This window comes from Puma concolor, chromosome D4 (assembly GCF_028749965.1).
Source record: "Puma concolor isolate L17-30 chromosome D4, mPumCon1.1.hap2, whole genome shotgun sequence".
In the NCBI taxonomy this organism is placed as follows: domain Eukaryota; kingdom Metazoa; phylum Chordata; class Mammalia; order Carnivora; family Felidae; genus Puma; species Puma concolor.
The window spans coordinates 51,322,987-51,336,829 of NC_141679.1; the positions used below are offsets into that span (position 1 = coordinate 51,322,987).

Sequence of the window (13,843 nt, forward strand, 5' to 3'; positions counted from 1 at the left end):
TTTCAAAGACAGTTTATTCAAAATTCTCCACCTAGGAGAAAAGATATATAACAATGTTTACACATGCTTTAATAACTTACTTCACTGTACAACTTGCATTCCATGTAACAGTACAATAAACCAGCAAAAGAAAATAATCGGTCAGCACTCTTTAATAATCAATCACATAAGAAGCACTGAGTAAGGGGTGCAATAAGGTGGTATCTGTAAATTCTTTCATGAGTGCACCACAGAGCACCAGTCATCTCATTCGGTTTGTGTCTAAAAATCAAGATGTCTACACCCTTCTTATTAGTGATGTGAAAGGTAATTAGGACCTTTCAGAACATAACATGTTAGTTTTGGTTCCATTTGGTGAGCAATGGCAGAGAGGCTCTGTCACTTTTATCCCTTTCTTATAAATACTTTTCCCTTTTGTGTAACTTCCACAGTTTTAAATAAAAATAATTTTTATGCTTGTATATACTATTATGTCAAAACGGTTCTAGCAAAGAATTATATTAGTCAGTTTACAGCTAGCACAATGGTCCAAAGACATTAAAGAAACAAAAGAAATTGACCACTTAGTTCTGCCAAAGTAGCACCTAGTAAAATAGCACATCAATAAAGTTTCTCCTGTTTTCCTCACATGATGCAGAGGCAAATAGACCTGGCAATAACCTCAAAAGTAAGGGCAGAAATTTGAGAAGGAAAAGGACAAGATATTGTTCTCTGTTCCTGTAAAAGGATCTTACTAGTTAGTATATTCTCCATTGCATTTCATAATCTTGGAGTTACAACTGTCAAATGAGGGTAAGACTATGCAGGAGGAAAACAAGATAAAAATGACTGACTAGTGTAATCTGAACTTCTTCCAAGTAATTATATTTTCCAAGAAAAAAAAGGCACAGGAGGTACACATTTCAATTTGGCTCAAAAATAATAAAAATTAATTTAAATAGTTTGCAATAACTACTAAAACATAAAATCCAATTTCCTCTATTGTCTTTGACAGAGCTCAACACACACACACACACACACACACACACACACACACACACCCCCACACACACACAGAAACACACAAATACCCTGACTGGTTTGCCATAATCCGGACTACACATACTGATGTTTCTACACAGATTGAACCCTAAGGACTACCCAGTCTACAAAGGAGGATCTAATAATTAATTTGAATTAAACATCTGCTTGATCAATACATTCTTTCTAATACTTAACCTATGTTCCAGCTAAGTTCCTTTTGTGGAACTGAAATGATTCAGATGCTCTAATTTTCAGCTGATTATAAAAGTATTACAGTAATCTTACATACCAAGGAATACCAAGAGATGAAAAGTCAACTAGTATTATATCTGTGAAAAGTAACTCAGATTTCACTTTGATACATGTAAACCATGAATTGTAAGTTTCAAAAACAGTAGTTGTGGTCAAGTTCATATCTTATTATTATATCTTTAAAAGATAGCAGGAACATTTACTCTAACTGTAAACATAAGTCTGTATCTCAAGACAACACACCTAGGAAAAGATGCATCCATTGTAACAATGCACCGGACGTCCCCTGACAGACTTGTGACAAGTGTAGTGTAACTAACTTTAACTGCACTGCCAAGTAGGAGTCTGGGACATGACCCAAGGGAATGATGTTTCCCACACCACTGAGCTACTTCAGCAGCAATCATCATGGTGACAACATATATTTAATAAGTTACACATTTAAAAAGTCATTAGAACATCTCGTTCTTGTACACTAGTATAGAAAGGTCTTCCAAAGATAAATGAGTGGAGGCCTGGTTTAATTTTCTCAGCTAGAGCCATTATTATGTTAAGGTCGCCCTCTGCTGTTAAATCAAGGTCTATCTTCAGGTTCCGAAGAGACTTAAAGGGCTTTTTCCCCTTCTGCCTATAAATAATGAAGAAAAATCCTTTTTACATATAAATACATAAATACATAAAAATATATAGAAAACATCCAAAAGGAACAAAACAAAGCACAATGCACAAAGGTTTTTATTCCATATAGCTTTACTTACGTATCATCTTCTATATACTTTATTAGCGTCAAGGCTTTTCTGTGAAGGACGAGTAGAAACTGTGCCAGGAAAGTACTCCTGAGAGATAAACCAGGCTTCAAATGAAAGACCTACAGGAAAATCAAACATTTTAATAAATAATTTGCTCCAAATCTTCTTATACAGCATATTTCTATCACAGTGTTGACAATGTCTGGCAGCTAACACACATTAGAGCAGCTTTCCACAACCATTCCTACTGATGCCCCTAACAGACAGGAAGTACTGAATTTAGAGGCGATCATGTTTTTCTGAAGTTTTCTATTTTATCTTTGAAAATGGACTCTAATTTTGCATACTACCTCAAATATATATCCTTATTTACTTTATTAAGAATCATGATGTAATTTGCATCCTGATGTGTACTTAACTTTTTCTGCCCATATCTCCAAATAAAATCCAAGCTCTCAGAAGTTGAGCCACGCTTATAGGCTAGGGTTTTGAGGTCTTCTTCTCTCTCTCTACTCTTGGGGTGTTGAGGGTACATGTGTAATGATAGAATGATTTTATTCAGCTTGAGAAGCATGGAATTCATTGCATGGTTGTGAATTATCTCTGAACTTTGCAATATGTCACAGACCACACAGATCTGGTTCCAAAATTTTGAGTTAACTTAAGGACCTCATTATTTCAAAGCTACTTCTATGACCCTGTTCCTGGCCTGATCCCCAGAATGATATTATGACACAGCTCTGTTATATTAAGAAATAAGTCCCATGTAATCTATAATTTTCTTCAAATGTTAATTAAGCAGATTATTTTTGAAAAGAATAAGACAATAAAGATGTTATTATTTCAGTACAAGTATACAAGTTTTAAAGATATTTTGGCCCAATTAAGGCAAATAAAAACCTTTCTCCCCTCCCCAAAAGAAAACACCTGGAGTTATATGTTAGTGGTTGGAATTAAGACATTTATTATTTTAAGTGGGGAATACTGCATCTTTAATTGTTAATATACAGCCCATGGCCATTAACAAATCAAAAGAAAAATCATGTAGACACTTTGGAAAGACATGAGACACTACGAAAAGATAGTAACTTAATTCTATGATGATATAGATATATATAGAGAGCGAGAGAGAGCGCATGCGCACAGGCAATGTAGTATATATTAAAAAAGATAGTATGTCATACTATTCATTTTGACAATCTTAGGTTTAACATTTACCTGATCCAGGAAGGCTTTTACTAGAGTGTCTCTGTGTAAGACATCTTGAAAAATATTCCTACAAAGAAAACAGTCCAAATGTTGAAATGTCTATACAACGCTACTTTCCCAAATCCCTCACTCCAGTCAAGTTAATTCTTAGAAATGGAGTATTACATATAAACATATTTATAAAAATTAGATGTATATATTTGGAGATATAAAATACATATTCATTTTAACTCAAGGATACACTTGCATATTACTGGAGTTTGTCAAGACAGTATGTAATTATTTTTCTCTTAAAGATATAAGCAGTCCCAAGGGCATGTAAATACCTATCAATCTATTTTTGTACCCTCACCTTATAAAAAAAATTTGAGAGCCTCAGAGAATTAATAAATATGATTACCAATTCCTGCCATGTCAAAAAAATAAAAGCAACAAAAATAAACACATATTACTACCATCAAAACCCAAAATAAAATAAAAGGTTAACCTTATAATAACTTGTAATAAGCTGTTCAGGAAGAAAAAGGTAAAAGGGTGAACACTAAGAAACATTCAAATGGGATTAATGAACATCTTGACCACTGAGTTGCATCAACAAACCTATCATCAGGCAAGTAACAAGAACCAATTACTTAGGAAAGTATAAGCTACTTGGTAATGATCGGAGTAAGAAACTAAGACGTTAACTCACACTTGAGATAATGTGCACACTTGAGATAGTGTATATCTAACATACCATAAGGTAAGCAATTTTTAACTGAAAATAGTAGGGATCATCATCGAACTGACAAGACTGGCAAAGAGGTGTGTATGCATAAATAAATAGGAAAGTACCTAAAATTTCCTAGTTAAGGAGATGGGTATACCAAATTACAGAAGAAGGAAATTCAGAAGGAAAAAAAAAATCAGCCTTTCGTGATCACTGGCTGTCCAACTGGTGTCCAATTTGGTAGTAACAGTACCCCTTTTCTGGCTTTGGAGAGAGAATAAGGCTAAATTATTTAAGTCTAGTGTTCTGAATATACTGTTTCACTGATTGTCTCAGTAATAAGTAAATCAGATGAAGCCAGTGTTAAAAAAGAATATTTCTAGTGACTGATTTTTCATGTAGTGGCAGTGAGTGTAACTATTTTTTTTTTAATTTTTTTTTTTAACGTTTATTTATTTTTGAGACAGAGAGAGACAGAGCATGAACGGGGGAGGGTCAGAGAGAGGGAGACACAGAATCTGAAACAGGCTCCAGGCTCTGAGCTGTCAGCACAGAGCCCGACGCGGGGCTCGAACTCACGGACCGCGAGATCATGACCCGAGCCGAAGTCGGCCGCTTAATCGACTGAGCCACCCAGGCGCCCCAAGAGTGTAACTATTTTTAATAGGGGCGCCTGGGTGGCTCAGTCGGTTGAGCTCCAACTTCGGCTCAGATCATGATCTCATGGTCTGAGTTCGAGACCCGCGTCGGGCTTGTGCCGACAGCTCGGAGCTTGTCTCAAAAAAATAAATAAACGTTGAAAAAAAAAAAAGGGTTAAAATTAAAAATATCTTAAAATTAAATAATATTGTTTAAAGGAAACTAAAAAATACAGTATATATAACATATAAAAGTTAATACACAATCTAATGGTAGAAAATATCATTTTGGGCCCATTTGATGCTCAGAAAATTTACTTAGAGTTGTAAACAAATTTTAAAAATTCATGACATTATGGTTTTTTATTTTATCACCAACAAAAATAAGACTAGATGGCTAATCAACATCTGTCAAATCAGTGAAGCATTCAAACATAACTGGCTAAAATGAGTAAGAAATGTTAAAAGCATACATACACTTTCTCTAAAAAAATAAAAATAAAAATAAAAATATAGGTGGTAAATCCATCCTAAAGTTCACTAAATTCCCCAAAAAGGATATCTGAAGTAACAAAAAAAAAAAAAAAAAAACAAAAAAAAACAAAACAAAGCAGAAAAAATACTAAACACTTTAGTTAAGAAGAAAATGCTTGAAAGCACAGATTAATTTTGAGAATTACTACACATGTACCAAAATTACCAATACTTGAAAACATAGTCATCACCTGGAATTCCAATTTTGACCAATTCATTTTCTTTCTTTTTTCTTTTGAAAGTTTATTTTACTTATTTTGAAAGAGACAGAGTGAATGAGCAGGGCTGGGGCACAAAGAGAGCGAGAGAGAGAATCCCAAGCAGGCTCTGTGCTGTCAGTGCAGAGCCGGATGTGGGGTTCCATCTCACAAACCGTGAGATCATGACCCGGGTCAAAACCAAAAGTTGGACGCTTGACGGATGGAGTCACCCACGTGCCCCTTGACCAATTCATTTTCTAAACCAATTCTCTTAAAACTTTCTAAGGAACCAACAAGATCAGTGCACGCACAGCTGAGAAAAGATGGGTCCTAATGATGCCATCTTTTAGAGACACGTGAGGCTGGGGATCCCTTGGACATGGGTGTTCCTTTTCTCTGCTTTTGGTCACCATCTTCTGTGTCACTACTGGTGCTCCACATGTCCCCTGTCTCAGCTCAAAATCTTTCTTAGAAACACAGGACAGAGTTGCATGCTCCAATTTTACTGCTGCTTTGTACACTCAGAACTGGATTATCACAGTTAACATATATTGAGCACATTATATATGCCAGGTACTTTACACTGATTAAAGAGAACCATTATACTATACTCCATTTCTTTTCCTGATGTAGAACTTAAGTATTTTCTTGGGTTTATAATACAAATTTATAATTTTTTCTCCTCTCATTAGGTCCACTTTCAACATTTTATCACTACTTTTCCTCTTTTTTTATTTAGTGATCACACTTTATGGTAAAAAATGAGTAAACACAATATGAAATGCAAATAAAAGAATGCTCTGTAAATGTATTTTTGTAGTTCTACTGTATTTTATATTCACATATCAAGAAAAAAAGACTTAGAATTATTTCTTTAGTTAAGTTAAAATGCCTTCTAATGAGTCTTACACACTAGACTAATAAGCAATGCCAAGGGTTGGGGCTATCTGGTTGGTCACTATTTTTTTTAAATATTTATTTTGAGAGAGAAAGAGAGAGTATGAGCAGGATGAAGCAGAGAGAGAGAATCCCAAGCAGGCTCTGTGCTGTCAGTGCATAATGCAACAGGGCTCAATCCCATGAACTGCGAGATCATGACCTGAGCCAAAACCAAGAATCGGATGCTTAACTGACTGAGCCACAAAGGTGCCCCCAGTTGGTCACTACCAGCCTTAGCACCTATTACGGTGCCTAGGGCCTCAATATATATTTGTTAAATAAATACTTAAATATTTACTTAAAAAAATTTTTTGTTTATTTTTGAGAGAGACAGACTATGAGAGGGGGAGGGGCAGAGAGAGAGGGAGGCACAGAATCTGAAGCAGGCTCCAGGCTCCGAGCTGTCAGCACAGATCATGACCTGAGCTGTCAGCACAGATCATGACCCGACGTTTAACCCACTGAGCCACCCAGGTGCCCCTTAAATATTTACTTTTAAGGACTAATCTAATCTCTCTATGCAAAACATAATTACATTAAGAAAAACAGACATTTAAGAAAAAAGGCATGACTAACCAAATTTTTCTTCAAGCATAATTCTCTTAGTAATAGTTCATTCCTTTCAAATACACACTTGATTTTACTCATAAAAGATACAACTGCACAATACCGTTTAACAATAACATTATTACGTACAAATCAGGAGTGAAGCTTTCATCTGTATAGATGATTGTATCCTGAGCCATGTCTTCTTCTGAAGTGGCTCTCCAGAATGCTGTCAGCTCAGATCTCATGTACCTGCGCTGATTGTAAATATGCTCGTGACATGGTGGCATCTGCTTGACAGTGTTGACGTCCACATCTATGTGTGTGGTGGGATAGGGAGCGTACATGACTTGCCGGAATGGGAGCACAAAGCTTCCGGTTGAATCCTGACATAATGAAAAGAAAATTCATTGTTTTATATGTCAAAAGACACGAAGAATTATTTTTTAACCAGAAAAACTGGCTTTAACAGATCCATTGTATACAGTTTTAGTGATGTGTGCACTAAAGCACTGGCTGAAATGGTGAACACTAGAAAACAAGTAAGCATCCAAAAAGAGAACTGATTAAACAAAAAATGGCTTATTATTTAGCTACTAAAAATGAATTTGCAGAACAACTGAAGTTATCAATTTGTGTTGATACAGAAAGATATTCATAACGTATTATGGAAAGAGGAGGTTAAAATATGCAGGGATAGGGACAGGGAACTATGTAAAAGATACATACAGAGGAAAAAAAGACCAGAAAGATAGATGCCAAATATTAACGGTGGTAATACATTGGATTATGAGAGTATGGGTAACTTTTTATTTTCTTCTTGATTATTCCTTATGTTCTTTTAAATCTCAATGAATCTATAATTTTTGTAAGTAAAAAAATGTACTTCTTTCCAAGTATTGTCAGTTGGGTAGTCAACTGCCATGTAACAAATATCTGTGTATGAAACATTGGTATATGTTATGAATACAATATAGAGGCTACTTTCAATTTTTCACTCTCATAATGCTATAATAAACACTTTCATAAGTAAATCTTTCTTCTTATATAACTGCTTCCCTAAGATTTCCAGAAATATAGATAGTAAGCTAAGTCTTTGAACATTTTTATTTTTTATTTTAGAGAGCAAGAGAGAGGGAGAGTGCCTGCACACGTGCATGCACTTGAGTGGAGGAGGGGGGAGAGGGAGGGGGGAGAGGGAGGGGGAGAGAGAGAGAGACAGAGAGAGAATCTTAAGCAGGATCCATGCTCAGTGTGGAACTGGATGCAGGGCTTAATCCCACAACCCTCAGATCATGATCTGAGCTGAAATCAAGAGTCAGACACTCAAGTGACTAAGCCATCCAGGCACCCCAATTTTTGAACATCTTTAAAGCTCTTGACAAAGAATGTTAAAATATTTCTGAAAGGCTTAACAATTTATACTTATATGGAAAACTCTTAACAAATATTTTTCATTAGATTATAGTTTCAAGTTTTCCTCTATGCATCTGGTATAGGTCCCTTTTAGGGATAAAATTACATAACTAAATGAGAGGGTACTGAGAAAATAAAAGTACTAAGTACCTTATCATGCTTTTGATAAAAAGAAGTTCTAATTTTCAGACTTGTAAAATTCAAATCGGAAATAGTTACATCCCTTAAGTAGTTTCTGTATTATTCTGAGCTCAAAGCATGCACACTGTTAAAAATGCAAAAGCTGAATATAATTTTTATTTGCCACAACTTCTAATATGTTTTGTTTCATTTTGCTATGCATAGATCCTCAAGAAAGCATTCGCTATGAGAATCACATAACCATTAGGAAATCTACCTTCTCCCATCCTTTGACTGTAATTGAAACATCAATGATAGTTTCAATAAAATGAATAAACTGTCTTCCCTGTAATTATTGAAAACAATTTCTAATTTACATTTATCTGCCTTGCTCCTTGAAAAGCAGATTCAAGCAGTCAGAGAAAGACAAGTACCATATGATTTCACCCGTCTGAGGAATTTAAGAAACAAAACAAATGAACAAAAACTATAGAGAACAAACTTATGGTTATTAGAAGGGGATGGGAGAATGGGTAAAATAGGTGATGGGGATTAAGAGTACACCTATCACGATGAACACTGAATGTACAGAATTACTGGAACACTGTATTATACACCTGAAACGAATATAATGCTGTATGTTAACCATACTGGAATTAAAAAGAAAAAAGAAAATAAATAAAAGAAAAATGTAAAATAATTTAAAGCTACCTACATGTGAAAATATATATGCATTATTCAAATCCTATACACAATTTTGAAGACAGGAAGCAGCTTTAAATTTTTTTTCAATAAATGAATACAGTACATAAAAAATGCTAACACAAAAATTCAAATCCTTTTCAGAAAAAAAAGTAACTATTTTAGACGTGCAATCTGATTCAACCACATATATATTTTTTAATGTTTTATTTATTTTTGAGAGAGAGACAGAGTGCAAGCGGGGAAGGAGCAGAGAGAGAGGGAGACACAGAATCCGAAGCAGACTCCAGGCTCTGAGCTGTCAGCACAGAGCCCGACGCGCGGGGCTCGAACGCAGGAACCACGAGAACAGGACCTGAGCTGAAGTCAGATGCTTATCCGACTAAGCCACCCAGGCGCCCCAGATTCAACCACATATTAAAAAACAAATAATCCTGGAGCCAAACAGGCAGCTATAGGAAACCAAACAGACACACACACACAAAAAGATACTCTAAGCTGTTTCACTCATACTAATTATAAATCTGTAAGATACATACTCTGTGCTCAGACTTGTGTATAACAGTCAGCTCCTTGGCATACAAACATGAGATGCACCACATGCTAATATTCACAGTGTATTTATACAGAATGTCAAAAATGATTTTAAAAAATTGCTTTCACATGTGACAAATGGAAACTATACCTTTAGCAGGCCTTGTACAAAGAGCCCTGACTCGTATTTAAATGATGATTCTGCTTCACATAATCTGGAACATTTTCTCTCTGCTGGAGTCAGAAAAAGGCATAATGTTCTCACTATCTGTAAAAGAAAATATTTTAGCATTAAAATAGGAAATTAAAAGGCCACTGGTCTGCTTATGAAAGAAATCTGAAAAGAAACTTCAACCATACTGTCGATGAAATACATCCTGAGAAAAAAGGTTTCCTTAGTCACCTGGAGTAGTCCATGGGACATAACAGTTGTTGCCTAAAATAGGAATTCTGTGGTCAAGTAAGTTTGGCAAATGGTGGTAAATGTATGGTATCTCAAAACCTTTAGCATTGGAATATATATTGACTTTCCAGGTGATTGATATAATATGCATACTTTATCCAACTCTTTGACCATGGAACTTTTATATTTCAGTAAGAACTAATGACTTAATATAATTATTAATTCTATTTCCACCCAGCAGCAAGTATTTTTCAAATGAAAAAAAACAATTTTGGATAAGAAAACTAAATACAGTTGAATTAGGCAGAATTATGGCTTCGATTGAACAGTTCGACATATGAAATCTCATTATAATGAATATCAGGAGTGTCCAAATCCTTCAACAGAATGAGAATTAATTCTATCAAATTTGATTTAAAATAAGCAAGCCTTTGGTTGGGGTTTAGAAATCTAGGATTCTAACAGGATTTGATCTATAGCTCTATTAGGAAAAGTAAAAAGCCATGTAAGTATGTTGGAATTCAGAGTATATTCAGAGTTTTTAGATTAAAGTACTAGCTTTCAATATAGAGTGATGGCATCCGTTTTCTCAAATTAAAAAGATAAAAGAGAAGTGATCATGCCAGAAGAGGATGTGGATGAAAAAAATGTTTTAAAATACACAGGGCCCCAACCACAGAGCCTCTCTCCTTCCAGAAAGCTACTGGGAAGTCCTTCTGTGACCCTGAAGGGTCTGGGTGACACAGGGAAAGTTACCTTCTTGGGGTAACAGATGTAATAATAAATCACTAGATCAGCATAACAACAGAGATGCATTAACCTTTCACAAATGGATGTATGGAAATATATAATTTTGGTAAATTAAGGGTCATGCAAGCATACAGGGTAGGTAACTTGAGAAAAAAATTACAAATATATTTGTCAAGGAAATAATTATTGCTAACATATTTCCTATATAAAACATAAAAAGAGAAGTCAGGTTTGCTTAAACTGATAGATATGTGCAATTTCTCTCTTTCTAGTTAACAGTCAGTGAAGTAAAGTACAAAATCCTTTAGTTTAGTGCCTAACGCTTGGAAAAGTAAGTTAACTTCATTAATTCTTTAGTAACTCATAGAGCACTGAAGGAAGTGGTCACAGACGTTACTGAGTAAAACATAACTTCCACTGACCACTGAACAGTGATAGGTCCCTAAAAGAAATAGATTTAGGAGGAAAATAATATAAGAAATCAAAATGAATAATTAGATAACATTTCTTTGGAATTAGTATCACAAGTACATGGTTATCTTCATACTTATTAAGTGACATCAGAAAATAGAAGACAAATATTTTTTAAAAATACCTTATTTTAATGAAATTCTCAAAACCATTTATACAATACTGTGAACTGTATCATATTTATGAATATTCTTAATGAATTATCAACATGAAACTGATAAATGATTTCCTAGTTAAGCAGTTTACTTCGACTTACTTCTGCACAGGGTGTCACAGTAATTTTGCTTGACTACAACCTAACTTTTAAATCACAATCCATGAGGGGCGCCTGGGTGGCTCAGTCGGTTAAGCGCCCGACTTCGGCTCAGGTCACGATCTCACGGTCCGTGAGTTCGAGCCCCGCGTCGGGCTCTGGGCTGATGGCTCAGAGCCTGGAGCCTGCTTCCGATTCTGTGTCTCCCTCTCTTTCTGCCCCTCCCCTGTTCATACTCTGTCTCTCTCTGTCTCAAAAATAAACGTTAAAAAAAAAAAAATTAAAAAAAAAAAATCACAATCCATGATATGTTAGCAGTATTAAGAAGTGAGATTATTTGCTGGATTATAAGATAAATTACCTTATTTACTTTTTCTGCACTGCTACCTACTACGACTGAACAGCCACAGGTCTGCAGGTGTGAGCTAATGGCACTGCAAAGTGGAGAAAAAAGATGAAAAACACTGGCTGTAAAGCAATTTCACAAACTAAACAAAAAAAGGGCATGCGAACTTCAAGTAACAGACTAGCTTTACATGATGAATGACAAACTGTAAGTAAAATGCCACCTTTTATTTCCACGGTACTTTACGTTTTTCCACAGGCCTTTCACACAGATCCTCCCATTTGAACTTAAAACCCAGTTAGTAAAATATCACCATTTTATAATGAAAGAAACTGAGGTGTTGAGAGGTTAAGTGATTTACTTAAAGTCAAATGGGATTAAAAACAAGGATATGAACGGCTGACAGTGAGTGGAAGGGGGACTAAAGTCCTTCTGATTCATACTACGTAAAGCTTCCGGGTTCAAAACACTCACACCTCTGAGTTTCCATCATGAACCTAAAGGAAAAGACTATGGACATAAAAGCAAATACTTTATCCTGTCACTTCTCATCAAAAACAAAATAAAACTTCACGATAATCTGCAGTCATAAAGAATCACTGAGGTAGAAGATGAGATTCTCAGTGCAGAGAGCGCACTTATTAGAGGGATAAATGTTGGCTGATATTACTGTCATTAACAGTCATTAACATTTTCCTTTGAAAAGACAGAAGTAGAAAATGTTAGCTATTAGCTGTTACGTGCTTATACGTTCCGGGTGCTGTTTTAAGGGCTTGGTATGATTTATCTCACTCAATTCCTACAACAATCCTATTAAGTAGGTACTACTATTATTCCCATTTTACAGATGAGGAGATGGGGGCACAGAGGCTTCAGGTATCTTGCCCCAGTTTACACACAGCAATAACCCAGGAAGTCTGGTTTTAGAGCCCACACTCTTAAGTTCTAAAATCTACTATAAGATGGAAAGGATAAGTAAAAATAACAAATAATTTTCTTTTCTAGGCCTAAATAACTTAAGTGCATCCACAATGCAATTCAATTTGTAAGGGTTCTGTGATACTGTGATTTTAAGAAATACGCATTTGTTTTTTATTCACATTTCCTGGCTCACAGCTCCCATAACACTTAGAATTTCCTAAGTGCAGGAAAAGATAAAGATGCCTTTTGTTATGTTAATGGAGCGACTTTTGGAAAACATCTAAGGATGGGGGCTGATTGCCAATGGAGCCAACCACTAAAGATGAGAACTTTCAGTCCCTCCCGCTGACTTCTGGGTAGGGGAGAGGGGATGGAAGTTATCACCAACGGCCAATGATTTGATCAACCATGCCTATGTAACAAAGCCTCCATGAAAACCCAAAAGGAAGGGATTTGGAGAGATTCTGGGTTGGTGAACACGTGGAGATCTGGGGAGAGATGTGTGCTCAGAGATGGTATGGAAGCTCTTCACCCTTTCCCCAAACCTTATCCTATGCATCTCTTCCATATAGATGTTCATCTGTATGTTATATTCTATCCTTTACAATAAACCAGTAATCCAGTAAATAAAATGTTTCTCTGAGTTCTGTGAGCTGCTCCAGTAAATTAATGGAACACAAGGAGGGAGTCATAGTCATAGCCAGTTGGTGAAAAGAACAGGTAACATCCTGGACTTGTTACTGATGTCTGAAGTCCAAGGATGGGTGGTTGAGATCTCTAATATCTAGCCAGTCAGAAGCATAGGTGAAAACTTGGGCTTGTGACTAGTGTCTGGAGGGTAGGTGGGACACAGTCTTGTGGGATTGAACCCTTAATCTGGGGAATCTGACATTATCTCCAGGCAGAAAGTGCCAGAAATGAATTAAATCGTAGGACCCACTTGGTATCTAAAGCATTGTTTGTTGGTGTGAGGAACCCCACCAACATTAGAAATGGGTCTAAGAACCCCTTTTGTTCTTAGTTTCAGATTTAATGAGAAGTAAAACAAGAAACCAGAACCAACAAGATTTTCTGTCTGGGCACTATGGAAACTCGGCTTCTTTCAGTATTAAAAAGAGTAACATCAAA

The 13,843-nt window shown here is 35.7% G+C and overlaps 1 protein-coding gene across 7 annotated transcripts in view; it reads right to left on the reverse strand.

Moving 5' to 3' along the window:
- The window catches only part of C9orf72 (C9orf72-SMCR8 complex subunit), a 27,489-nt gene continuing 13,646 nt past the window's right edge, over positions 1-13,843 (reverse strand). For all 7 annotated transcript variants that reach the window (XM_086685449.1, XM_025913114.2, XM_086685445.1 and 4 more), the window contains 6 exons: positions 11,810-11,882; positions 9,723-9,839; positions 6,950-7,185; positions 3,243-3,300; positions 2,034-2,143; positions 1-1,903 (listed from right to left, as the gene is read on the reverse strand). In XM_086685449.1, the coding sequence (XP_086541575.1) occupies positions 1,717-1,903; positions 2,034-2,143; positions 3,243-3,300; positions 6,950-7,185; positions 9,723-9,839; positions 11,810-11,882 (781 nt within the window). In that variant the 3' untranslated portion in view covers positions 1-1,716. The remainder of the gene's footprint in view (positions 1,904-2,033; positions 2,144-3,242; positions 3,301-6,949; positions 7,186-9,722; positions 9,840-11,809; positions 11,883-13,843) is intronic.